The following is a 27003-nucleotide window of genomic DNA, read 5'->3' as shown; positions in this document are numbered from 1 at the left end:
GGCCCGCCCCTCGGCTCCGGGGTAGGCTGAGACGGGAGGGTCCTCGGCTAAAGCCCAAAGCGGATCAAAGTGGTGGTACTCGCGCCGGGGCCGTGGAGACGTGAAGGTGAGCTCCAGGGTCGTCCCTGGTCTTTCGCGGGCCTGGCCAGACTCTAGAGCGGCGCGAGGCCGGCCCTGGGCAGCGGCCGGCCCCGACGTCGCTCTCCTTAGGGACGGCTCCGGCGGGAAGGTGTGAGCCAACGGCCGCTTCCATGTTGGGCCGGGCGGGCGCGGGAGCGGCCGTTCCTCCTCCTCCCGCCTCGGTCGCCTCCGCCTGAACCCCTCGGCGTCCCGGGCGCCCCGCGGGGAACGTGGGCGGGGGAGGGAAATTCAACCGGGCCGCGCGTGCGGGGACAGACAAAAGGGGCGGCGGCGGCGGGTGGCTGGGGCGACGGGCGCATTGTCTGACGGCGCCGCCCCGCCTCTCTGCCCGCGCCCGCCGCCCGCAGCCGGAGCTCCGCACGCCTCCTCCGATCCGCTCGGTGCTCGCCCTCGCTGCCCTCCCCGTCCCCATGGAGAAAACGGAGCTGATCCAGAAGGCGAAGCTGGCCGAGCAGGCCGAGCGCTACGACGACATGGCCACCTGCATGAAGGCCGTGACGGAGCAGGGCGCCGAGCTGTCCAACGAGGAGCGCAACCTGCTCTCGGTGGCCTACAAGAACGTGGTTGGGGGCCGCCGGTCCGCCTGGAGGGTCATCTCGAGCATCGAGCAGAAAACTGACACCTCGGACAAGAAGTTGCAGCTGATCAAGGACTACCGGGAGAAAGTGGAGTCGGAGTTGCGGTCCATCTGCACCACGGTCCTGGTGAGTCCGCGGGAGCCGGGGGGCCGCGCCGGGTCCGCGGAAGCTCCCGGGTGTGAGGTCTGCCCACTGAGAGTGCCACGGGGACGGGAAGACACGCGGGCTGGGGCTGGCGGAGAGGGTTGGAGGAGGGAGCCTTGACCTCCTTCGTGTGCTCTTGCACTTGAGACTCAGAAGCCGCTTTTCCAGGGTGAGGAGGTCTTTTCCCAGGTTGCTGCCGTGCAGTGTAACTTGGAAACATCCGAATCAGTTCGCGGGCTCCCGGCTTCGGTTCCGTGGGACTCGATGTATGTATTAGGTTTCCCTCCGAAACCGAGGGATGGAGATTTACTTTGAGAACCTGCACAGATGCTTCACTTTTCAAGTAAGGGGAATCTATTGAGCCTTTTCCTCTGTAAAAAAGGAGGGAGGGGGGAAAGTCGGGCAAATGTGAAAAAGGCACAGCTAAATCTAAAGAACAAAATAATCCGGGTACATTTCAGGGTGCAGTGAAACTAATGCCCTGGACTGAAGTCCTCGGGCGCTGTGGGGTCTCAGGGCCACTCCCCACGTTTGAACTGTCCAGGCCTGGTGGTGCGGCTGCTGGGTGGAGTAGGGGCCGCTCTGATTCACTCTTAGAGTGAAACACGTTTTTAGCTTTGTCATTGCGTGGCTCTTTTGATCAAAGATAAGTTTTTAATTTAAATGTCAGCATACTACCCTGGACTGTCCTTAAGTGTTTTAACGCTGCAGAGTCGTTTCTACCAATTAAACATGAACTGTGCAGGTGCCTTTTTTGTGCCTACCCCTTTTACAGGAGGCGTGCTGATTTTTGAGGTGTTTGCTCCTCATTGTAGTTCATGTAGGTGGACTTGGAAGGACAAGCGTGCCAGATGGGTGATGGTCCAGAGGGAATGGAGAGGGAAGTGCTTCTTCCCTCCAGCCCTCTAGAGCTTCCTTGTCCTGTTAGATTGGTGAGGCAGGAGTTTATTTTATTCTGTATTTTTTAACTTCTTTAACCTATTTTTCCAATATAATAAATAACATGGGCTCTGAACAAAATCTTGGCTGTTGGAGGTAGCTGGTAAAAGGGCAAAAAAAAAAAAAAAAGGCAATGCAGAGTGTGTGCATCAAGGGCAGGAAACTTTATTTAGAGACAATTTGCATTAGGTGTAGTCATTGATGTCTTCTTGTCTTCTTAGCCCCCACGCCCTGCCTGGCACAGAGGCGGCACCTAGAAAACCTTTTTGAACTGAACTGCTCGTGTTCAAGAAATAGACCAACTTCAAAGTGACGGTAGACTTCAGTAGCAGACCGCGATGCCCATACGTTAATGAGAAGCCTCTCTAGATATGAGGGGCGTTCACACGGTGCAGTTCAGTCTCTCTCTGTTCAGTAATTACTTGCAGTTTGATACTTAACCCTGCTGTAATTCGGAATTATCACCAGATTTTTCCTGTTCTCTAGCAAGTTAACTCTGAGCCGAAGGAATATGTGTTTTAACCTGTGGCTCTTGTAAATTTTAGTTTTTATGATGGGGTAAGTGGAGGAGAGTTTGTTTAATTACTAAGTTACTTGAAGGTGAGACAAGTTATGTTAGAGCAGACCTTGCATAGAAATCATTTCAATATGAGAGAACCTTTGAAATTAGGACACATTTTTTTTTTATACCAAGTGCAATGGAAGAGTTTGGCTTGATTAATTGGAGGCATAAATACTTTTTATTGGTAAAATGGCTTGAGTCTAATTGTGACTTAATGGCCAGCCTATTAAAGGGAAAATCCCAGGGCCCTGGCGTGTGTGGCTCAGTGGGTCAGAGTGTGATGCCAGCACTGAAAGACGCGGTGTGATTCCCGGGCAGGACACAAACCAAGGGTGTGGGTTCAGCCCCTGGTCCAGGTGCGTATAGGAGGCAACCAGTCCATGCTTCTCTCTCACATGGGTGTATCTCTCTCCCTCCCTCTTTCTCTAAAAGCAATGAAAAAATGTCCTCAGGTGAGGATATGAAAAAATCTTAGGAAAGGCCATCTTCAATTTGGCAACTGCGTTGAGAGCTTAGTGTGTGCAAGGCACTGAGCTCATGAGCAGTGTGAAGAAGAACAAAGCTAAGACCCACAGAACTTGTCTCCAGTAATTTATAAGGTGGTGTGTGAGAAATACACAAGCGAATAATACATTATTTCCATAAAACAGTTTTGAGCAAGCTCTATAGTTTTAAGGAAACAAACTCCAGGAGCGGCTTCCCAATGAGTGGTTTTGGAGCTAATGGTGAGCAGGGAGGCGGGAGGGGGGGGCGTCAGTGGTCCGGAAGAAGGTTTCTATGGCACTGGAGTGGAGTGTGTGCGGAGCTGCTGCAGGAGAAAAGCCTGGAAAAGAAGGTAAGGGCTAAATAAGGGCAGCAGAGGGAGTTTCCCCCTTCGATAGACTGAGGGGAGACACTGGAGACTTTGGGATGGTTTTTGAGTGACATGCACTGGCAGCACCTAGAGTTCATGGTCAGGAGTCCATCAATAGGGTGAGAGAAGAGCGAAGCCTGCAGTTTCTGGGTATGAGTGCTGCAGTGCTTCTCTCCTTTGGTGAACAGGTAGGAGGTTTCGATTTGGAGGAAGCTGGTATTTATAAGACTAGTACAAGTAACATGGAGATAGGCGAACTTTTGGTCCTAAGCAGCCAAGATTCTCGGCCTCTTTCCCTTCCTAGAGCAATTTGGGGGTGGAATTATTTGGACTGTTTAACTCAAAATGAACATGGTAGGCAACTCTCAGTCTTTTTGACAAGGACTGTATTGAGGGGCAACTGAACTATAAAAGGGCAGGAAAAAGGGTTAAAACTCTAAATGAGTAATCTGAAGAGCAGAAAGATTAAAAGGGCCCGAATGACCAAACTCTTTGTGGAATCTGGGAGATGTTAGAGAAGATTTCACCAAGTTCTTTAACTCCAGTGTGATTTGTGAAGCCACAAGGTTGAGCTAAAAGTTCTAGGGCTCTTCCGATTTCTTGGGACTGCACAGTTATATAGATCCTAGCCGTTCTTCTGCCCCTGCTCCGACTTCCTCCCAACTCTGGGATGAGTGGGTGTGGTTTTTTTTTTTTTTAAGATTTTACTTATTTTTAGATGGGAAGAAAGGGAGAGAAACATCAATATGTGGTTGCCTGTCCTGCGCCCCCTACTGGGAACCTGGCCTGCAGCCGGGCATGTGCCCTGACTGGGGGGTTGAACCTGTAACTCTTTGGTTCACAGGCTGGCACTCAATCCACTGAGTCACACCAACCAGGGCTGAGTGGTGTTTAAAGTCCAGATTGAAGAACATGTCCTCAACGGTATATGAAATGTTGAAAAAACACTAATAATGACTTTAGTGACATGGCTTCAGAGAACGATACAGAGGCGTCCTTGGTAGTTCTAATAAGGACTGTTGGGAAGAGCAGAGTTGAAACAAAAGGTTGGCAGGTTGTATGGCAGCCGGGCAGTGAAGAGTATGTGTGAGGTGCTTGTGAGTCATTAAGAACTTGGCTGTGAGGTGCCAGCGAGCTGATGAAATCAAAGGGGTCCACAGAGCTCTTCTGGGGCTTGGGGAACAAAACCTGTCATTTGTAAGAAATGACACTGCCACTGCCTTGGAGTGATGAGATACTGAGAGAGAGTGCGAGATGACATTTGTCTCAGCCCCGTGTTTCCCTTGCATGTCGATGGCCGTTTCGTAGGCTGACTTGAGCAGGCTGTGTGGGTACACTGCATCAAACAATTCAGGAACTGCAGTCTGTGTTCCGACTCTTCCAGCAAGACTCACTCAAAATAGTGTATGGAAACTTCCTGAAAAGTCGTCTTTGTCCGTATATAAATGCTCCGGCAACCTAATTCAGAAATGGGCTTGATTTAGTTAAGTGTTCTAATTAAGCTCAATGAAAATATGTAGTGCTGGATATTATTTTGACTGATTTTTTAAATTTAATTTTTTAAAAGATTTTATTTATTTATCTTTAGAGGGGAAGGGAAGGAGAGAAGGAGAGAAATATCAATGTATAGTTGCCTCTCATGAGTCCCCTGCTGGGAACTGGCCTGCAACCCAGGCACGTGCCCTGACTGGGAATCAAACCGTGATTGTGTGGTTCACAGGCCCGCGCTCAATCCACTGAGCTACACCAGCCAGAGCTTGACTGATACTTTTTTAAGGTTTTAATTCATTTTTAGAGAGGGGAAGTAAGGGAGAGAGGGAGAGAAACATCAATGTCTGTTTGCCTCTTACACGCCCCCTTCTGGGGGCCTGTCCGCAACCCAGCCATGTGCCTAGACTGGGAGTTGAACCAACGACCCTTTGTTTCGCAGGCCCATGCTCAGTCCACTGAGCCACACCAGCCATGGCTTATATTTTATTTTTGATAGTTAATGAATCTCAATATAGTTTTATTGACATAATGGAAAAATTATGGGCTCTGGAATCTAGACAGTTTTTGAATCATTGCTCCATAACCTTACGGGGTTTGATTATGGATGAGTTCTTTAAGCTCTTTTAAAAATTTTTACTTACTGTTTTTAGAGAAAGAAAAAGGTTGACTCGTTGTTCCATTTATTTATACATTCATTGGGTGGTTCTTGCACGTGCCCTGAGCGGAAATCGAACCTGCCGCTGTGGCGTAGCGGGATAGTGCTCTACCCAACGGAGCTACGCGGCCAGAGCAGGTCTACTGGTTTTTTAAGGTTCTGTTTCTCCATCTATAAATTGGTGGTGGTGCCTGCTTTTATAGGCTTGTGATTAAAATTATAACTAGCACTTATTGGGCATTTACTGTATGCTAAGCACTATTTTAAGCACTTTCATACACTCATTTTGTCCCCATAGGTTAGATTACTAGTATTGTTTTCATTTTAAAGTCAAGAGAACTAGGGTGTAAGGAATTAACTGATTTGGTCAGCATCTTAACTGGGGGGCCTGGCCTGCAACCCAGGGGTGTGCCCTGATTGGGAATTGAACCAGCGGCCTTTGGGTTTGGCAGGAGGACGCCCAGACCACTGAGCCACACACCAGTCGGGGCAGGGAAATATCTTTGTGTCATTCATTGGCTGGCTACGTATAATTGTGGTATAGAGGCATTGTTTAAAAGGTGTGAATGGAAGAAAAATTCTAGTTCATTCATTGCTACTTTAATTAAACTCCTGATCCATAGGTAAATTAACAGTGAAGACTTATGGACTATTTCGTGATAATTTGACCAGATTTGAAACTATGACTCGCATATTGATGTGTTAAAAGACGAAGTGATGGTGATGGTGCCCACTGCTTCAAAGTCAGAGTGTAGACGGAGTGAACTTGTGCATCCGTGGATTAATATTGCAGTAGCTGGTTTTAGTGGTAATTCATGATGCTATTCTTTTATGTATGTTTGAAGTTTTCCATAATTAAAGGTTATCTTTCCCCTTAGAAATTCCACCCCCATGTAGTTACAAAACGGGAATGAAAGCGTAGGTCCGGAAAAACATCTGTACTGGAATGTCCATAACAGCTTTATTCTAAGAGCAGAAAACTTGAAACAGTCCATTAATAAGAAAATGGATGAACAGATTGTGGTACCGTCATAGAAACGGGATACTATGTACAACCAAAAGGGATGGACTACTGATATGCACTAGAACGTAGAGGAATTTCCAAAGCATGCTAAGTGAAAGAAGCTTTGCGTGAGAAAGCACATCGAGTGATTCAGTTTATGGGAAACTCCAGGACATGCGAAAGTCGTCTGCGGGTGAGGAATCAGAAGACTACTGGCCTCTGCAGCACCGGAGCCAGCGATTGGCTGGGAAGGGGCTGGAGGGAACCTGGTGTAGTGAGCATAATGCTCTTCATGCCGATGTGGCTTTGAGGTACATGGGTACATATGCCTTCATCCAGACTGCGCGAGTTGAGTGTGCACCTAGCGTTTGTGCATTCGTTGTGACGCTCAAAGAGGTCGCAGTGGTGTGTTGGCCTCTGCCTCCTTACATTGGGAGTGGCAATGTCAGGTTGATGTGATGTCTCCTCGCTCCCCAGCGCCCAGCCTGAGCGCAGACTGAGCATGTGAGGAGTTGGTAGGTAATGGCCTTTTGGGCTGTTGGCATTTTGGTTTGAAAGCCCCAGAGCTTTCAAAGAACAGCTTCGGTGAAACTTGCCTTTCACTCGGATCTCGACTCCCCGTACACATTTTTTCTGTCCAGATGAGCAGTGCTCCACGACTTCCTGGTCACTTGGACGATTTGCCCGGTTGGACGTGGCCGTGTGGTACTGAGTATGTATTGTTGTGTGGTGTCCTCTGTTTACTAACTTTGACTTGAAACGCTCTTTCTTCTGGGTGTTTGCTGCAGGCTTCCCTTGGGGCAGCGGAGAGACTGACTCTGAGGCCCTCTGTAAACTGAATGCCAGTGCTTTCTTAAAGGACAGTCTGACATTGTGTTGTGCCCAGGGGGTTGTGGGAGATGATGAGTGACAAGGGACGTAGAGATGCTCCGACACCTGAACGGTGCTGGTTTTCAAGTCATACTTTTGACCGCCCGAGTGACTCTTGCTGACGTTACTTACAGGAGTTAGTCCTGCCATTTTCCCTCGTTTTGCTCGTTCCGCCCCAGACATTACTTGAATGAAGCTCAGAAAAGTTTTGCTCTTTTAAATAGGTGCATCATCATCTGCAGTAAAATGTACATGAAGTGTTCTGACCTTTCAGCCCGGTGCTTTTTGCCAAGTATTTGGTGGTATGTATGCTTTGCAGAGCCTCAGTGCTTATGAGGCCTGCTCAGGGATCTGATGGCCCCGCACTGTGGCCAGAAAGGTCGGGACCGTGGAGGGCCGGCCGCGCACCCTCAGTCAGAAACTGCTCTCGCTGGTGTGGAGGCTGACTGCAGAGGCCAGGCCGTTGGCTCTGGGTGAGGTCAGGAAGTTAGATTTTGGAAGGACTAGGCATTCCGTTAATTTATTTTTGCCTTATGAAAGTTAATTTTTGTGTAATTTAGCTTATATATGTAAATTATGTATGATATTTAAACATCCAAGGGCTGACATTTGAAATAGGAAGTGGTATACATTGATTTGACTTCATCAGGTTACAGTTGTCCCCCCTTACCCACGGGGGCTATGACCCCCAGAGGACGCCTGAAACCTCGGAAGGTGCCAGACGCTGTTGATACTGTTTTCCCTGCACACGTGCACCTTTCTGCTCGGTGGAAGCACTTGGGCTTCTCTGCGGCATCCAAGTTGCCAGCACCGCTGCTCCTGTGCTTTGGGCCAGGACCGAGTGAAGTAATGCACACAAGCCCTGCTGGTCTGTCTGATAACAGAGGGGGCTACTCACAGGCGGACAGAGCAGGGAGCTCGTGCAGGGAGGAGATGCTGGGCAAGGGGGTGGTTGGGGTGACTGACATCCTGGGCGGGACGGAGTGGCCTGGCACAAGATGTCACTACAGTACTCAGAAAAGCATGCAATTTAAAACTTGAGAATTCTTTGTTTCTGGAATTTTCCATGTAATAGCTTTGGACTGCAGTTGACCATGGGTGACTGAAACCAAGGAAAGCAAAACTGGGTAAGAGGAACTGGTGTACTGGTGGTTCCACAGAAACTTTTATTTTCTCTCCTTTTCCACACCTGCCAAATATTTAAAGTTGTTAAGTCTGATGAAGTCCAATTTTTTTCTTTAGGTTGCTTGTGCTTTCATTGAAATGTCTAAAAAACCATCGCCTGATCCAACATCTTGAAAATTAACGTTCGCACTTTCATGGCGAATTTTACTGTCTTAGCTCCTAGACTGTGGTTTTAGTTCATTCCGGTTAATTTGTGCATGTGGCGTCAGGAAGAGGTCCAGCCCTCTTTCTTTTCATGTGGCTTTCCAGTCGTCGCGGATAAAGGGTCCCCATGATCTGAAATTCTCTGCTTACGGAGAAAATGATCAGAAGTGATGTGACGTAAAAGTTCACTTGCAGCCCTGGCCCGTGGCTCAGTTAGTTGGGTGTTGTCCCGCACACCACAAGGTTGCAGGTTCGATTCCTGGTCAGGGCACTTACCTGGGTTGTGGCTTCAGTCATCCGTCAGAGTGGGTACACGAAGAGGCGGCTAACCGGTTGATGGTTCTCCCGCTCTCTCTTTTCCTCCCCCCTCCTTTCTTTCTCTAAAATCAATAAATACATATCCTTGGTGAGTGTTAAAAAAAAGGTTCGCTTAAGGACGGCGTGTGATCACCCCATTGTCTGCGCTCTGGCCAAACTGTTCTCCCAGACGCTCCCGCGCTTTGCTCTCATCCCCCTTCTCACTGCTTTGTCGTCGTCGTCAAGCTGCCGTCTCCCCGTCTAAGTGTTGAAATCACACCTGTGCTGCAAGATGTAATTTAGGTGTCACTGCGCTCATTTTAAATTACAGCTTATTAATAGACTTTCGGGTCTGTTTCCTTGCCCCGCGTGTGTGCGTTTGTGGGTAGAGGAGACGTGTGTGCCTGTAAGGAAACCGAGGCGTATGGATTTGCTTAGCTACTCGCCGGTTAGCTGTGACCGCAAATTCAACTTTTCTGAAACAGGTGCTCTTTCCGTTCCCACTGCCTTTTGCTGTAAGGCCGCCTTTTACAGCCTCATTCTTCCGAGGTCACTACACCTTTCTCTGAATTCGGTCTCGTGTGGATGTGGGGGAGAACTGGGCCCTTATACATTCATGCTCTTTAACTAGAGTGGCTCGCTTTTATCTCTTTTACTAATTTACTGGTTTTACTTTAAAAGACATAGGGAGGAAATAACTATTGCTTTTTAAATTTTCACAGCCGCGCTGGCTGGGTAGGGGAGCTCAGTGGGTGAGAGGACCATCCAGGTCCTTCAAGGTTGTGGGTCCCATCCCTGGTCAGGGCGCACACAAGCAACAACGAGTGAGCGCATGAAAATAAGGGGAACAGCACATTGATCGTGTTTCCCTTTCTGTATCAAATCAATAAATAAAAATTTACAAAACCACAGTCATTACCAGATTAGATGGAATCCAAGTTCCATAATGGGATTTAGAGACTTGCAGCCTCCGTGTCCGCCTTTCTCACTGTCCTCTCTGCTCTCCAGCCCCGAGGAGGTGCCTGGGGTTCTCCTGGGCGGTGTATTTCCTCACCTTTGCGCTGATTCTCTCCCCATGAAAGAATGTAGTATTTTCTTTCTCACCAAGTCTACTAATGAGACCCAGTTCTGTATTGTCTGGAGTTTCCCAGTGTCCTGAGACCCTTTTGTGGCTGTCCCTAAAGTAAAGTGTGCCCAGTTCAGGTCTATATTGGTAAGCTGTTAAGAGTATGTAAGAATAAAGACTTCATTTTTGTCTTTTTCTTCTATAAACTATTAAGCAGTACTTTATTTTCTAAGGCCACTTTTGTGCTGACTGTTAGCAGTAACCCAGTAAGGTTAGTTTCAGTGATTTTCTTCCCGTAGCCTCTTAATTCTTTTTGGCCCCGTTCTTTCCTTTTTGCCCCGCGGCAGCGCTGGTGGACTAGAGGGTTGTGTGGAATAATACATCGGGGGCAAGTGTATGTGGCGAGGGTCAGCCACAGAGGGAAAACTCATTGTAAATAATTGTATCGTTTCTACAGTGTGTAAATGGCTTAATTCAGTTTGTCAGAGACTTATGAAAGACAAAGCTCATATGAAAGTACACTGGTGTCTTTGCTAGTATAAGCTGTTACCTATTTTTAATAGAGTCCCTAGGATGTAGCAAAACTTGACCTATTTACTAAGTGAGCAAGGCAGTTGTGACCTATTTTAATTATTAGAACGTCTTTTTATCAGCTATCAGTATGTCTGTTTAGTTGGATTACTTACGACCAAACTGAGATTTGACTTACTGCTCTGTTTCTTTTCCCCTTAAAAAAAAAATCTAAACTTGGCCTCGGCTCCATTGTTCGGAGTGCCGTCCCCATACGCCAGCGTCGCAGTTCTGGTCGCCGTCACTGGGGCACGTGCTGGAATCAACCAGCATGAACGAGTGGAGCAGCACATTGGGGTTTCTCCCCACCCCACCCCCAGTTTTCCCCCCTCTCTCTCTAAAAATCAAATGAGTTAATTGTTTTAAACACTTGTTTTCCTGCTAGCATTTGTCTTTTCCTTCACAAATCAGTGGCTAAAGGCGTTTCCGGATACCAGTAAATTGCAGGTTCTCCAAGGGGAAGCAAGTGTAGAAATTGGCATTTGCCTTGGTTCTCTTGGTAATCCCAGTCTGTCTGCCTTGGTGAACTACAGCTGTGTGTGGTTGTGTATGTTCATCAGGGTGTGATGGCCTTTGCTGAGGTGGGGTATGGGGAGGGGCGTTCGAGGGTGCACTGGGGGGCCTCGGGGAACGCAGTCCCGTGTGCACAGTAGGACGTCTTTCCCTTCGGTCGCTCACAGTCACAGAGGTTCCCGGAGTGTTCTGTCCTTCTTGGTCTGAGAGGTTTTCCAGAGGCTAGACTTGGAGGAGATTCCATTCAGGGGCTTGGGTGACTGAATGTGGGGGGCCCGGGGTGCGAGCCCAGAGAAGTTAGGATGGTACCCAGGTCCTCGCTGGGTCACGGAGGGCCTCTCCTGAGACAGAAAACTGAGTGGGGGAGGAGAATCAACAGTAGATTGTATTAGGAAGGCAAAACTGATGTTGTTAAAATAAGTTTCTAATGTCTCAGCGGCCCATTCAGAGGGCTGTGGGGGGCGGTGTCTCGGGTCTAGGAGGAGGGTTGGGTGGCCATGCGTGGTGATGGAGGTTTCTAGCCTCACTGAGCCGTGTTCCAGGCAGTCAGTATTAGCTTGCTGGGCCTTCACAACAACCCCGTACAGCAGGCGTGGCCACGCATTCCATGTTACAGATGAAGAAACGAGGTGCCGAGCTGCGAAAGTGAACTGCCCCCTGGGGTCGGGGCGGCTGGGCGAGTCCTTACCACGTACACAGCTGGCTAGCATGGTGCCACCACAGTCTCAGATGGACCCTCGTCCTGTCAGTTGTCTTAAAAGGGACAGGAGGCTATTGAGATGTTTGAGATTCCTGATTGTTCCAGTGAAACATTTTCTCCTGGTAGCAGGTTATCATAGTTGTCAAATTTTAGGAAGAGCAGCCTTAAAGGTACTTATTTGATTAAAGGAAAAAAGCTAACTGTCCTTAATTTTACATAATCCTCTAAAAGGTTGGGAACAGGTGTCCGTTAGTAGCCCACCCTGTCTTTTGCATGTGACCAAGACAGAAGAACTCAGAACGCCGTCCTCTGCAAACATAAGGCGTTGCACGTGTTGTTGTTCAGCATCTCGTACCTGTTCTGTGGTGCCAGTTTCGGGAGAGTGGAGACTTCGCAGGTTATGACCAGGAATTTTTCAGTTCCTTGATAGTTTAGTTGCTGTAATTATTGTAACTGGTGACTTCTCTTTTGTTCAATTACTTCCTCCTCCCCACTCTGAAAAGTTTCTTTCAGTAAAGGTGCGGGACCTCTGTCTTAGTGTGGAAATGTGTTTTGCGCCTGCCTTTACATGGTACTTTGAATCGGTTATTGAATTTTAACTGCCAGCTGTCTCTTCAGCACTTCGACACTTGGTTGGTTTCTGACGAAAAAGCAGCTGTCAGTCACATCGTCCCTTCCTTTGTAGGTCGCACACCGTTTTCCTGGTTACTTGTAAGAATTTTCCTGTCTTTGGCGTTCTGCAGTTGCACCGTGACAGTCCAGGTGTGCATGTGTTTTTAGCGCACCGTCTTTGGGATTCGGTGCGCTTCCCCACTGCGGGAACCCCTGTTTGCACTGGTGCTGTGAGGGGCTCAGCCAGCGTCTCCGAGTGACATCTCTCCCTTGTTCGCTCTGTTCTCCTCTGGAACTCCTGTTGCATCTCTGGTAAGGTGGCGGGTCACAGATTTCTTTTGTTTATCTATTTATTTTTAAAGATTTTGTTTATTTATTTTTTTAGAGAGAGGGGAGGGGGGGAGAGGGGGGGAGAGAGAGAAACACTGATGTGAGAGAGAAAACCTTGATCAGTTGCCTCTCAGACTCCCCCATCCGGGGACCTGGCACTCCGCTCACCGAGCCACACCAGCCAGGGCAGGGTTGTATTTCAATTCCATCTTCTGCTCATGTGTTTTATTTGTTCTGAAATTGAACAGTCACATTAACCTCTGCTTCTCATATCTGTCAGAAACATTGGCAATACTATATCTGATTTAATGTACTAAAGAAATATTAATAAATGATATTTTATAGCCAGACAAGTCTTTAAGTATGTGAAGTTCCTATGAGATACATCTGGAAAATGAACTATTATCATTAACATATAAAGAGAAATCAGTAAAGGAAAAAAAAACATTAGGAAATGGCAAAGGATAAAAACCCAGTTACTAGAAAAAGTCATACAGATGTTCTACTTCATTTATGGCGTGTAATTTATAAAATTAGAAAATTGCAAATAAAACTATAGTAAGATTTTTTTTTCACTTGTTAGATTGGAAAAGATAAAAAAGTTCAACTCTGTTCAGAAGGGTGTTGAGAACTAGGAGCAGCCCTGCCTGGCCAGTGGGGGTGTCAGTGGAACTTGCTTCCAGGGGGACAGTTGAAAATCCAAGATCAGGTGCACATGTGGTATATGGTTGGGAACGTCAGAAGATCTGAAGCAACTTAGGAGGCTCTTTAAACAATGACCTTGTGCTCATGCCATGGAATCCCGTCTGGGGACACGGAGTGACCTCGGCGGGGTGGCTATGTGGGAAAAGCAAGGTGCAGAGCAGCGGGGGAGTCCGCTGACACGGGGGAGGGGAGCTCTCAGGGGCTGTGAGTGGGCTCTCCCTCCAGGGAAGGGCACGGGAGAAACTTGGTTTTTGACTTTGGAGTTGTGTGTGATTGCATTTGTTAGCTATTATTTAAATGGAAAGAGGAGTCTCACCGTGTGTGAAGAGAAGATATAAACAAGGGAGGAAGAATCCTGGGACGTTAAGTTTGAATCGAAGATGCCAGTATGAAGTAATGATTTTTCCAAAGACAGCTTCACTGAAGGAGCAAAACAGTGAGAGGACAGGGAGGTGTTTGTTAGAAAGGTAGGTTGGTAGTTAACTTGTGCGTGTCACTGTTCTGATGGAGTGAAGAATTCAAAAAGCAAGCAATTCAAGGAAAGCGCTGGATTGCTGCTGTCGTCCCCATCCGGGCCAGCTGCTGGGCCATGCTGATGCCGGCCCGACAGACAGGTCTCATCCTGCCACAGGCGTTGTGCCGGGTCCTTGACCAGCCGGCCACGGCATGTTGTGAATGGGAAACACGGGGGAACATTCTGAACTAGAGGCAGGGACCTGCTTGGCAGGCCAGCCTTGGATTCAGTGCCCTGGCTGTTCAGGTAGAAACTTGCCTTCATCTGAGGCCGAGAACTAACTTTGTGCCACATTTAAACATAGTGTTTTCAGTGCATACAGAATTACCCCAGACTGTAACTGCCATGTGAAATCAGACTGTCCTTCTGGTTTGCAGCCTGCCCGGCCAGGCTGTTCATGGTGGGGGTGGACTGCACAAGTCCACATCCATGCGTTCTTGGCACTCATGGCGCTTCTTGGAGCAGACGGCGCCAAGATAAGCTCAGCACCGCAGCCCTGGGGACATGCGCACCTTGAAACCCCTGCTGTTTCTCGCAGGTCTTACTGCTCTTACGTCTTATGGAGGACGCTGATGTGTGTTTCAGATTGTGTGTAGATATGGTATCACCTGACTTCATTTCAGAATAGTTGAGGAGTCACAAAACACTAGTTATAAAAGGGGTTATGATGTGCCGTGGTTGACTGGATCAGTGTTCGTTTGGCTCTTAGGTGCTTCCCATGTAAAAGAAGTTCAAAGCTCTCAGTGATGCGGCGCTGCCCCTGCTTCTCTCCTCAGGTGGCCTGTGTCGGTGCCTGTGTCCTTTCCTCTGCACTCCCATTCGAGTGTTTTTAGTCTAGGTGGTCCTCAGTTCCTAGTCCACTTGGGAAAGAAGTTCCCTGCCTTCCTCACTGATCTCTCCGTTCGGTCCCCAGAACGGAATGCGCCATCCACCTCTGTCCCTCGGTCCAGCACAGGGTCCCCCTGAGGGAGCCCTGGCCCAGCTCCCAGGCCTCCCAGGGCCACACAGCAGCTGGCGACAGAGTCATAGGGGGCACTCCTGCTTCCCTGGCAGGGACAACTATGTAAGTTTGTAGGGGACTTTTAAATATGTAAATATTACAACGGGCTCCTCTGTCCTGACTTACCTTACGTGGAAAGGTTTTCTTATGCAGGGAGCTGCTACCATTTTGTGTTTTTTCTCTGTTCTGTATTGAGATTTTTGAGTTGTGCAGTTAGGCCGCATGCCGTAAGTACTCACAGCCTTTATTCTTTGTGGCATGAGCAATGGCCAGTGCAGGTGACCCTGATGCAGCCGTGATCACGTCAGTAGGGCACTCAGCAGAACGCCCGTCTTTAATTAGGCTAAAGTAAGAGCTCTGCTTCTTGTCAGCCTGTGGAGAGACACAGTCCCTCTGTACCTGTTGGGCCCTTCGCAGAGAGCTGGGGGCACCTGACAAAGAACCGTGCCACCTGGCCGCCCTCCAGGATGGAAATGACACCCAAGCTGCTTTGTGAAAGCCAGCACCGTAAATCATCCATAATTGGTTGCATGCGAGCTGGGAATCAGAGTTCATAATTTTAGGAAGGGGGGCTTGCAGCTCATGCCGAGTCGGCTGTTCAGCAGCTCCCCCAGTCCTTGACAGGCCGTGTGCCAGGGGTTCAGCCCTGGGGCGGGCACCCCCATCTGGCCTGAGGGGCTCCGGAGGGGTTGGCGGTGGAATCCCATTTCTCACCTCAGGACCTCCTTCTGGTCCCACACTTCCACCAATTTAACCAGAAAGCACAAGGTCTTAAAGGTGCCGCCCAGTAGCTCTTTTCTATGACTTGAAAATGTCTTCATTGAAGCTGGCACGGTCCCGGAGCCCCTCTGTGGGGCCTCGTCTTAGCTCCTTAGAACAGCCGCACGTGGCGGCGCTAGTCGCCACGGCACATGCGCTGCGTTTGCAATGTCTGATGCCACTTCCCAGAGTCCACGCTGGTTTAGGTTTTTAAATAGTGGTGACTAAATAATACTGGGTGTAAACTCTAATTGAACAATCCCATTTTAAAAAGTAGCGATGACTGAGTCAATCTAAGAGTCAGAAACAAGTAACCTTTTTGTGACAGTCTCACTATGTGTAAAAATGGTATTAAAGGGGAAAAATATTTTCTCAGATTCTGGGGGTTTCTCAGGTTCCTGTTGTTAATACCTAGTAAAATCATATTGGTGATGTTGAGAAGAAATTATCACAGTTGATCTTCCCGTTGCTTTTCCACTTAAGGTGTGGAGTGAGGAAGCAACATTTGTCTTCACAGTGGCCTCCGGTGCTGGACCGCAGCCCTGGATGGCAGCGAGTGCCGCTGGCCCTGTGGGGCAGCGTTCCAGATCCAGCTGCCCTTTGGTGCCTGCCACCTTAAATGACGCATCAGCTTCTGGGGCTCTGTTCTGTAGCATCACTGCAGTCTTAGGCTTAACTTCCCCTGAGCTCTGGGCCCTTTTACATGCTACCTGTAACCTACACGTCCTTTTAACAAGTGATTTAAGAATTTAAAACATTTTAAATGGTTTTGTTTATTTCCGTTAAAATATGTAATCTTGTATTTAGGCCATTTTTAATCGGGTAAGAACTACATTTTCTAAACTTTGTCTGTAAGCAACCTTTTACTTCTTAAGTTACAGATTTACGAGACTTGGAAACAGTCTTACTGGGGGATTCTCCAAACTTCCCAATTCCATATCGGGTCGAATTTTTATGTAATGTTAACCGATAATACCAGTGACAATTTTTCCACAGTGCAGACATGGTCATGTTTCTGCTCCTTGCTTCCACGTGCTTCTGGACCTTGGCGTGTCAGTGGGGGCGGGGTGGGGGGGAGTGGGGGCGCCTGGCCGAGCAAGTGCCAGTGACACTCACTGAGCACCTGGGTGACGCGTCCTGTTCTTTCACATCCATTCATTGTTTTTTCTCCCAAACATGCCCAGGGGGTGTAGGTACCAGTGTCTTAAATTTTCCATGAGAATTTTATTTTATCATCTTTGTAATGTTTTTAAATTCAAAAAGGTTTTAAAATTACTTAGCATTTAGTAAAATTGATAGTCCCAGAAGATACCTATTAAGTGTGGCTTGTGTGACCTTTTATACTCCCAGGCACACCTTCTGCAGGAAACTATGTTTGGGAAGTACGAGCTCATTGGAGCAGTGCACAATTCTTTGTATGAAATGAAGGCTAAAGATATATTTAAATAGTAACACAGTTTTTAAAACTCAAAATATATTTTACATATATTTAAAACTATGTCGATGTTTGGTGGACACACGTCTTGGCCTCGTGCCGGCTCCGGCTTAGAGACCGGCTGCTCTGCGGTTGCGCGGTTCCATCCCCTCCGGAAGCGATTGCGCAGGCGCGCTGGGGGCTGCGTTCCTGCCTTCCTCCCTGACGTTCCTGCCTTCCTCCCTGACGTTCCTGCCTTCCTCCCTGACGGGCCCAGCGTCCCTCCCGGGGATGCCTCCCTGCTTCTGCAGCCTTCGCTCGCATTCCTTTCACGGCCTGGTGGGCACTGAACAGTACATTTGACCTTTCTGCATTAGAGTCTGAGCTTTTGAGGTCAAGGACTTTGCCTCGTGGCTTCTTCATGACCTTTCCTTCTGGCCAAACGCGGTGCCTGGCGCCTGGCAGATGTAAGGAAATGCTTGCCGAATGAACGCGTGAGTGAACAGGCGAGCTCTTTCTGACCAGCGTGTGGAGTGGTCCAGCTTTATCGTTAGAAACCGGACTTGCCACGAGCCAGAGCATCCAGCCCGTGCAACACCCGGCCCTGCTCTCAGCTTGCGTATGAGTCTGCAGTGGTGTGGGGCAGCTACTGTGGACGATTGACTGCGCAGCCCTGGGAGTTCGCAACTGTGATAGATGCCTAATGTTTTAACTTTCTTCCTTTCAGGAATTGTTGGATAAATACTTAATAGCCAACGCAACTAATCCAGAGAGTAAGGTCTTCTATCTGAAAATGAAGGGAGATTACTTCCGGTACCTTGCTGAAGTTGCCTGCGGTGATGATCGCAAACGTATGTGTGTTTGGTTTATGGGTAAAGCTAAAATGTGAAACAGGACGGGAGGATTAATGGGGCACTATGACAGTAGTTTCTGTGTAGTCTGGAGGTCTTTGGTAACTTACATGAAAATACAGTCATGAGTTCACATTATGTGTTCCGTTAAAAAAGTCACACTCATAGCCCTGGCTGGGCAGGTCAGCTGGTGAGCCATCGTTGAGCACACTGAAAAGGCTGTGGGTTTGATTCCCACTCGGGGTACGTGCCCAGGCTGTGGTTTGGTCCTTGGCCGGGGTGCATATGGGAGGCAGCTGATCGCTGTTTCTCTCTCACATTGACGGTTTTTTTCCTCTCTCCCCCTTCCTCTCTCTAATAAAAAATCAATAAACATATCCTCATAAACTTTCTGATTACACTGTTAAGATAATTATTAAAGACAGTCTTTATCTCTTAGGCTGTAGAAGGTAGTTCACCATAATTTTAGGCCCAGAGCCCTTTGTGTATGCTTCCAGTGAGCTCCTTATGCTGTGGAGACCGGGTGTGTTTTCCTGTTTGACACGTTAACCACTGCCTGTTTTGAAGGATCATAGCATTGACTACTAATTACTTGTAACCAAATTTGTGAGGAGTGGCGAAATGAGAGTATTATTGCTGGGATATAATTTGTCAGAAGACACAGATTTGGGGAAAAGAGTAATAACCAAATTGCCTAGCATGCTTATTTGAAAAATCAAATCAAATTAATTAGCAGTGAAGGCATTCTCCTGGAGAGCTGGTAGCTGAGTATAATGAGATCCCATTAAATTTTGTGTATGTTTCTGCTACCAGCAAGTTCTAGGTAGCAGTATCACTTAACTCCTTATTCCTTCCCAACAACCCTATTATATTGCTCTCAATTTTGTGCCATCTGGAAAAGGCGTACTCTCACATAGTTACTAACTGAAAGTGAGGCAGTTTTACCATCCAAATATCAGTTTAAAGACATGAAGAGAAAATTTTGTTGCCCTGTTGTAACAAAATTTGTGTATTAAACTTAGTGTATTATGTAAAATCCCCGTTGCTGTAAAAACAGCAAAACTGAGTATGACAGAACTGAACGTTCCAATGCTGGCAAGTCAGCCCCAGTGTTCATCTGCTCTCCCCCTTCCTGGCTTTTTGGCGCTTTGTAGTCCTGTGCACAAAACCCTGCACCGGTCTGAGGTGTGGAGGTAGCTGGCACTCACAGACGAGGGCTGAGACCCTTTACGCACCATAGGGCCTCCTAAAGAGCCAGCCGGCAGCCCGCCAGCCCCCCTTAGTGGGGGGCTCAACAGCCTGGCTCCCATGCACACACTGGCCATTTCAGAGCAGGGGACATGGGCAGGTTCAGGCTGCGCGGGAACATTGGATTTCTGTAGGTCAGTATTTCCAAATCCCTAATGGGCCAGCGGCCTCATTTAGAAAACCTACCCTTTTCAAATGGAGATAATCAAATTAGTGTTGGTAATACTTGCTGAACATTTTTTTCAGAAAGGTGACCTTTTTAAAAAGATTTTACTTACTTATTTTTAGAGGGGAAGGGGGAGAAAAAGAGAGGGAGAGAAACATCAGTGTGTGGTTGTCTCTTGTGCACCCACTGGGGACCTGACCCACAACCCAAGGGTGTGCCCTAACTGGGAATCGTAGTGACGACCCTTTGGTTTGCAGATGGGTACTCAACCCACTGAGCCACACCAGCCAGGGTAGGAGAGTGACGTTTTATTAAGCCAGTAATCAAACTCTAGTCAGAGCAGAGTTTGGTGTGTGTGCTGGCACTTTTATATTGCTTTTCACATAATACGTCTTGATACCAAGGGTTAGTATCGTTTTCAAAAATAAGTCACAAAAATAGAGATTTTGGTGGTGGTAATCTTTGTAAAGTGCTTTTCATTATTTTGAGAAAGGGGTATTATAGCCAGTTTTCCTCCCAGCTTTATTAAGATATTATTGGCTTATACCAGTCAAGTTATTTTTTACTTACTGCATTTTCAAGTAATAAAATTAAACATTATAAAAGAAGAAAATTGTTGGAGCCCCAGTGAAGAAAAAATCTGACGTAGTATATTAATGTTTTTTTTTTTATTATTGGACTGATTATAAGCCAGCAACATTGTAAACTAGTTTTTAACTATCCAGTACTAGATAACGTTTTGGTTTCTACTGTGATTTTAAAAGAAGGCTAGAGAGAAAAATCTGATTCTACCAAGAGCTAGCAGTATATGTTAGGGGTGTTAATATGCTGTATTACCCGATGGGTGTTTTCAGTATCCTGCTTTTCTCTTTTTCTTTTTTTTTCCTTTTTTGCCTTCACAGAAACGATAGATAATTCCCAAGGAGCTTACCAAGAGGCTTTTGATATCAGCAAGAAGGAGATGCAACCCACTCACCCGATTCGTCTGGGGCTGGCTCTGAACTTCTCTGTGTTCTACTACGAGATCCTGAATAACCCAGAGCTGGCCTGCACACTGGCTAAAACGGTAAGATGTGCGTTCAGAGAGACCCTCTTCAGCCAAGCTTATTTGAGGTAATGAATAGTTCATTTCTAGGTATGTTATTTATTTGGATATTCAGGGATGGTTTCTACTATTTTTATTTGGATATCTCCTCCATTTTCTTTCCACCATAACTTCTTAAAACAGAATTTGAGGAAATGATTCCACCAAGTTTTGTTCTTAATGGACAGTAGAACATAAAGTGGACGTTGACCTATTTTTGTACAAATGGTTTGTAACGGTTGACTAGCCAGGTGGCGTTGATGCAGGTGGTTTACCACGGACACTACTGTCTCCCCAGGCTTTCGACGAGGCCATTGCAGAGCTCGATACGCTGAATGAAGACTCATACAAAGACAGCACCCTCATCATGCAGCTGCTTAGGGACAACCTCACGGTGAGTTGTTCCCTCTTCCACCTCCTTTTCCGGAACAGAAGGACCTCTATTTTATCTCAGGCCCCCTGTTTCTTGGGGCAGTCGTGTAATAGCTACACTTTGTCTTGGAAAATGAGTATGTGGATGAATGAATTAAAGTATATTTTGTATAGGACAACTGTTCTTTGGTGGGCAGGCTTTCCCATTGAATAGGCATTTCATCAGACCTTCCTGAGAAGGTACAAAAGTTGCAGGAACCTCATAATCAGTTCACATCACTGTTTCATTGGGAGGAAGGTGATAATAAATTGGGGTAATATGGAGAGTCTAGCCCTGGCTGATGTGGCTCACTGGATTGGGCATGGGCCTGCGAACCAAGCGGTCCACCGGTTCAGTTCCCACTCAGGGCACATGCCTGGGTTGCGGGCCAGGTCCCCAGTGGGGGTTTGTGAGAGGCAACCACACATTGCTGTTTCTTTTCCTCTCTTTCTCTCTCCCTTCCTCTCTCTAAAAATAAACAAAATCTTTTAAAAAATATGGAGAGCTTAGGTAGTTTCAGCATTTTCTTCTCTTGGGTACACGAGCCGTAGCTAAACTTCTCTCAAATCACACGAAGTGCCTGCTGCTAATAGAACTGCCTTGTGAACGGTGCGCATGTACCGTTGGCCCGAGACAGGCCCTGGACCTGCGATTCCACGGCCCCTCCTCTGCCTCCAGGCCAACTCCTCCCTGCGGCTCGTGTGTCTTTTAAATTCAGTTTTTCTTCATTTTTCCTACTACTCAGACAAGCAGGTGATAAAAGAAAAAGTAATGGAGGAAAAAAATTCAGGTCGAGCTTTATTTAGTGTCTTTTACGGATTCGAGTAAATTTGATGTCAGAGCCGTGGACAAAATGTGGAAGGAGGCCCACCCACCCTTTACTGCTAATGTAGTTCTCCCCCCAGGCCCTGGTTTGGGGCTTTACCTTTTGCTGATTGGGTTCCTTTTGATACCAGCACCACGGCGGTGGGTTCTGACACGCAGGGAGTCGTGAAGATGCCAGTCCCTGTTGCCATGCGGTGACGATGCTGATCAAGAGCAGTTTCTGCGGAAGAAATGCGGACTGAGCCGCTGGGCGTGTTCCCAGACACGCCTGGTGCCGCCTGTGTCTGCACTGGTTTCTGTTCTTGTGTGGAGACCGTTCATGGGGATGTTTATTTCGTTTTTATTTACGTTAGTGTCTTAACACGAACTTAAAGATTGTATAGGAGTCCAGCTTTTTGGAAATTCAAGTAGTGTCCTGGTCTAATAGAAATCGTTTTGTAAGCTATGGGTTTCAGGCGATAAATATCGACTCTCCAATTTTCGGTTCATCATCCCATTCTAAACTGTGACCCCGGGAGATCAGTTTTGTTTTCGTTCCCTGCCGAGCTCCCGAACCCTCCCTCCGCATCTGCGCGCGCGCCTGCTTCTTCCTGGAACTGCGTCGCCTGGTCCAGCTCCACTTGGCCGCAGCACAAAGTGACTGATGTCTGTGCCCTGTAACAGCTCTTCAGCTGCTTGAAAATAGTCACTGTGACCATGGTCTCTCCGCTTCCCTGAAGTTTTTTGCCTTATGAATCTCAAATTATATTTCAGTAGTGTTTTCACGAAGAGCTTTGAGCTGCTGGAAATGAGAGGGCAAAAATTGTAAGGATGTTACCTTGCCTTTTTTCCTGAAATTGTAGTACTTATAAAGAGTAAGCTTTAAAGTGTACTCAGCTGGCCTTGGCCGGGTAACTCAGTTGATTAGAGTATGGCCCAGGTTGCGGGTTCGATTTCTGGTCAGGGCACATGCAAGAAGCCGCCAGTGAGTGCATGGACATACGTGGAACCGCCGGTCTCCCTCCCCGTCCCTCCCCCTCCCTCTGGTATCAGTAAGTTAAAAAAACTTCAATGTGCTCAGTGCATACGTGTGTCCCTTTGTAGATGCACTGCAAATGGTCTGCAGGGACACACTCTGGGGAGGAGTTGGTGGTGTTTGGGGTTTCGGGAACTTAACTTCCTGTCTGAATTATAATCTCCATCGTCTGAGTAACCCACTGCTCTCAGAATTAGTTTGACATAATAGTAGGATTGGACATAATTGTCTACTCGGAAACAGTGACCGAATACGATTTTTCCTCCTAGCTATGGACATCGGACAGTGCCGGAGAAGAGTGCGACGCGGCAGAAGGGGCAGAAAACTAGCTACATGCAAGGTGTCCTCCTTCCTCCCTCCAGAAGCCTTTGTACACATCTCCACTCCTTATTCCATTTGGGTGTCCTAGAGCAGAGAGCCCCGTTCATGTGTATGGAGTCAACTGTTCCTAGTCTTTCCACGCTGCAGCTTTGGGAAAACGCCATCCCTTGATTTGTGTCTGTCTTGGCCTTCCTGGTGTGCAGTTACTGCTGTAGAAAAGTATTAATAGCTTCATTTCACATCAACATAGGTAACTTCCAAACACTTATGTAGAGGACTAAAAATGTATCTGGTATTTAAGTAATCTGAACCAGTTCTGCAAGTGGCTGTGTTTTGTATTACTGTGAAGATTTGACAATGTAGTCAATTGCAATTTAAAGAGTGTTTTACATAACTCCTTTCTACATTCCCTCCTTGCTCCTCTTTGGGGGCTCCTTTCAAGCAAGCAGCTTCTCCACGTTCACATGTTCTGTTTGGGTGGGCCTCCCGAAGTTTTAGATTGAATGAAGATGCATTTGGCTTTTTGGGGCGGGGGGGGGTCACAAATCCGAGTGTCTCCCGTGTCAGGTGGTGGAGGGCTGGCGTGTCTGTGGCAACAGGGGGTTTCCTTTACTCTTCATTTGCTGCTGTTTCGGTTGACAACTTCCCTGCCTAATAAAAATTCACTTACACCTCTTGCCTTTGTAGTTATGGTGTTCACTTTACTATGTAGTAGAAGTAGCATGTTGCTGCCAGAATACAAGCGTTGCTTTTGGTAAATTAAAGTGCATGTCATTTCTTAATGCAGTGGAACGGGGAAACAAGTTGAAGTCCACAAGTCCAAGTCCAACACCTTAGTGCTTTTCCGTGTGGATGTGTGCACATGTGGGAGGGAGCCCAGCGTGTCTAGTGACCCTGCGTTGCTGATTATTGACTGTAGTCCTAAAACGCCTTGTGAAAATGTGCCCTATGTAACAGCAGAGTAACGTAAAATAAAATTACATTTTATAAACCATTTACCATGGCTTTGTAACAATTGCATACTTCCATTTCAAAGGAAAGGTGAATTTAACACTTTCTGAAGTTGTTTATTGATACTTCCCTTTTATGTAAAATGTAGTGATGATCCCCATATTTCTGCATTGTGATATACTTGGCTAGGATTGCCTGGAAATGTGTAAAATTGGACTATATTTCTTAGAGGTAGTGTTTCATTCATACATCAGTTTTGTAGGTCTCTCTTCCCCCAGATGCAAATGACACCTAGTTAAGTGCTATGTGGAATAAAGAGGACATTTTAACACTAGAAAAGCTAACACGCAGTGGCGGTGTTCGGGCTGGTGGTGGGGCTGTGCTTCAGTGGACATTGGAGCTATGGCAGAGCAGGAGAGCGCCCTGTTTAGTTTCCAGGTAACTCCCTCTGAGGCCTGAGTTGCCCGTCAGTGAGTTCCAAATGATTGGATTTACAGGGTCACAATGGCTCTTACACCAGCCTGTCTTAAGTATTGCCTGGAGGATTTAAAGTGAACAGAATCTGAGCCCTGGCTGGTATGGCTCAGTGGATTGAGCACCAGCCTGAACCAAACTAAAGTCAAAAGAGTCTGAAAAACAAGCTAAGATTAATGTTTTATCTCCTAAAATGTGACTGAAACAAGGTTTCATTTGCACTTCATTTGTTTCCTGAGGGGAAATGAAAAGAGAATGGAATGGGACTTTGGCCCCCAAATCTAAATCAGTAAGGTTCCTTTTTTACTTCTAATGAGGGAGAAATATTTCTAAAATTAGAACTTCACACAAACATTTGAATCAGTTGTTTCCCCGACAATATTTCAGATTCCACACAAGATTCTGCAAACCCATGAGTACAAGCTACTCAACACTGAATTTGGATCATCTCCACGGAAAAAATCCGTGAACCAGATGTGACTTTATTCTTCCACATGCACTTTATATGTTTGAGAAATAACCAAACATTTCGTCACTGCCTTTGTTTGAGGCCACTCATGAAACCACTAAGATGGGAACAGCAAGAAGGGAAACCCACAAGTGCGCCTTGCACTGAGTGTTGCCGAGGTCCAACTGCCACACAGGTGCTACATCATTGTCAATTAACATTACCTGGTAATTCAGAATCTTACGTTTATGGGCTGGTTTCCTCAGTGTTAATTGTTATAAACAGTTTTTGTTTTTACATTGTATTGAAGTTAAAAATACACATGCAGACCTGGCTGGTGTGGCTCAGTGGATTGAGCGCGCAGGCTGCGAACCAAAGGCTCGCTGGTTTGATTCCCAGTCAGGGCACATGCCTGGGATGTGGGCCAGGTCCCCAGTAGGGGCCGCATGAGAGGCAACCACACATTGATGTTTCCCTCTCATAGTAAATAAAATAGTTAAAGTGGGCGAAGAGAGGGTTTTAAACCTTCTGAGATAGGTCAGAATTTGTTAAAGTTATACCTATTGTGTAGTTAAAACATTTGGTAGTTTTTTCTTTAAAATGTCCTTTAGGTTTTAAAAACTTAAAATAATTGGGGGTGGAGCCTGGCTGGTGTGGCTCAGTGGATTGAATGCTGGCCTGCGAACCAAAGGGTCACCAGTTGGATTCCCATGGGGGGGGCACATGAGAGGCAACCACACATTGATGGTTCTGTCCTATAAAAAAATTAATGGAATCTAAAAAAATGGGGTGGGAAATACATTCTAACAAAAAAATAGAAGCATTAGTGATATCTCTACCAACACAGTATGTTCAGCTATGATTTGGTGGTCCTCGACTGGAATAGAAGAAAAAGACATTTGGTGGGGGGATGGGGTTTGGTAAAACAGTCACGACTATAACTTACATATCAGTAAAGACTTAAAATCTTAGCACTAGGAAGGCCATTTAAAGGTGTAACAATTCTCATACAGAGTAAAGTAATTTAAGAGGAGAATTCTGTCTAATCATCTATTTTTTAATGACCTGAGATTCTGAGTTGAGCCAGACTTTCAAACATATTTGAGAACTATTGTAAGTGTGGATGTGTGGCCATTTTTGCCCTTTCATGAGCCTGATTTTATTGGCTCTTAAGCATCATCTGATAATATTAAAACTAATACTTAACCTTATTTTTTATGGTTTAGGAGCCTTCACTTTAAACCAGCGAAAGCAGTTGTATGTTTTACTCCGCCATTATCTGCCATCTTCCCTTGTATAAGTTGTATTTGATCAGCCTTGTGAGAGGAGAGTTACTGGGTGTGTGTATAACGTGTGATCCATTTATCAGGTGCACAGGTAACTTGAAGATGTGATTCATTTTCAGGCAGACTTGCCTTCTACTTTTTAGCAAAATTTTACTTAACAAGTGGCTCCACCTTCAGAGCCAGTGCCTTAAGCAGGGGTGTCAAACTCATTTCCACCGGGGGCGGGGGCCACATCAGCCTCGAAGTTGCTTTCAAAGGGCCAAATGTAATTTGAGGGCTGTATAAATGTAACTAGTCCTTAACTAGGGGCAAGGAGCTCAGTGCTGCCGCCAGGTAGAAACAAGGTGCCGGGCCTGATAAAACAAGGTGGAGGACCAGATTTGGCCCAAGGGCCTTGTGTTTGCCACCTGTGCCTTAAAGCGAATGCGTAGTAACAACTACCCAGGGGGCAAAGCTGGAGACTTCCCCATCTTCAGTTTTAAATGAGAACACCTTGAGCACACGCATAAATCACTTAACTTTTTCTTTTCAGTTATGGGGAACCAGTATTGATAGAATTCATTCAGGATTCTGGTCATGTGCTCTACACATTCATACTTACTACTTTAAACTGCTCCGCCAAGTAAATTCCCCCTTGACTAATAACATTTGGGGAAAAAAGGAAATTATTTGTCCAAAGTCATCTGTCCGTAACTGACTTCAGATGCTGTACCAAGTTCATGTCCATGCCACTGTTCCGTTGGTGTCTCAGCTTGCTTACTATGGCAAATAAATAGGGTCATCTATCTGTTTTTCTCCAGTACTTGGAGGTTTGGATTTAGTTTTTTGTTTGTTTTTCTCTTGATTCCCCCCTTCGTCTATTAGGTTTATCCACAAA

At 46.7% G+C, this 27003-nt stretch overlaps 1 protein-coding gene across 1 annotated transcript; it reads left to right on the top strand.

The window, feature by feature from the left end:
- The first annotated feature begins 7 nt into the window (after nucleotides 1-7).
- On the top strand, nucleotides 8-23965 carry YWHAQ (tyrosine 3-monooxygenase/tryptophan 5-monooxygenase activation protein theta). Its single transcript, XM_037151810.2, has 6 exons — nucleotides 8-106; nucleotides 489-845; nucleotides 17773-17896; nucleotides 20213-20376; nucleotides 20693-20788; nucleotides 22916-23965. The coding sequence occupies exons 2-6, from the start codon at nucleotides 552-554 to the stop codon at nucleotides 22973-22975; spliced, it is 738 nt and encodes a 245-aa protein (XP_037007705.1). The 5' UTR covers nucleotides 8-106; nucleotides 489-551; the 3' UTR covers nucleotides 22976-23965.
- Nucleotides 23966-27003: the final 3038 nt, after the last annotated feature.

The sequence above is a fragment of the Artibeus jamaicensis genome, unplaced genomic scaffold (genome assembly GCF_021234435.1).
Source record: "Artibeus jamaicensis isolate MK-2021 breed Jamaican fruit bat unplaced genomic scaffold, CSHL_Jam_final contig_465, whole genome shotgun sequence".
Classification (NCBI taxonomy): Eukaryota; Metazoa; Chordata; class Mammalia; order Chiroptera; family Phyllostomidae; genus Artibeus; species Artibeus jamaicensis.
The sequence above is the reverse complement of the archived record's forward strand: the minus strand, read 5'-3'. Positions and strand labels throughout refer to the sequence as shown.

Bases quoted from the DNA above. Each gene is read 5' to 3' on its own strand.
- YWHAQ (XM_037151810.2), top strand. From the start codon at position 552: ATGGAGAAAACGGAGCTGATCCAGAAGGCGAAGCTGGCCGAGCAGGCC. The intron at 17,897-20,212 runs GTATGTGTGTTT...TTGCCTTCACAG, and splicing joins CTGCGGTGATGATCGCAAAC to AAACGATAGATAATTCCCAA. The intron at 20,377-20,692 runs GTAAGATGTGCG...CTGTCTCCCCAG, and splicing joins CCTGCACACTGGCTAAAACG to GCTTTCGACGAGGCCATTGC.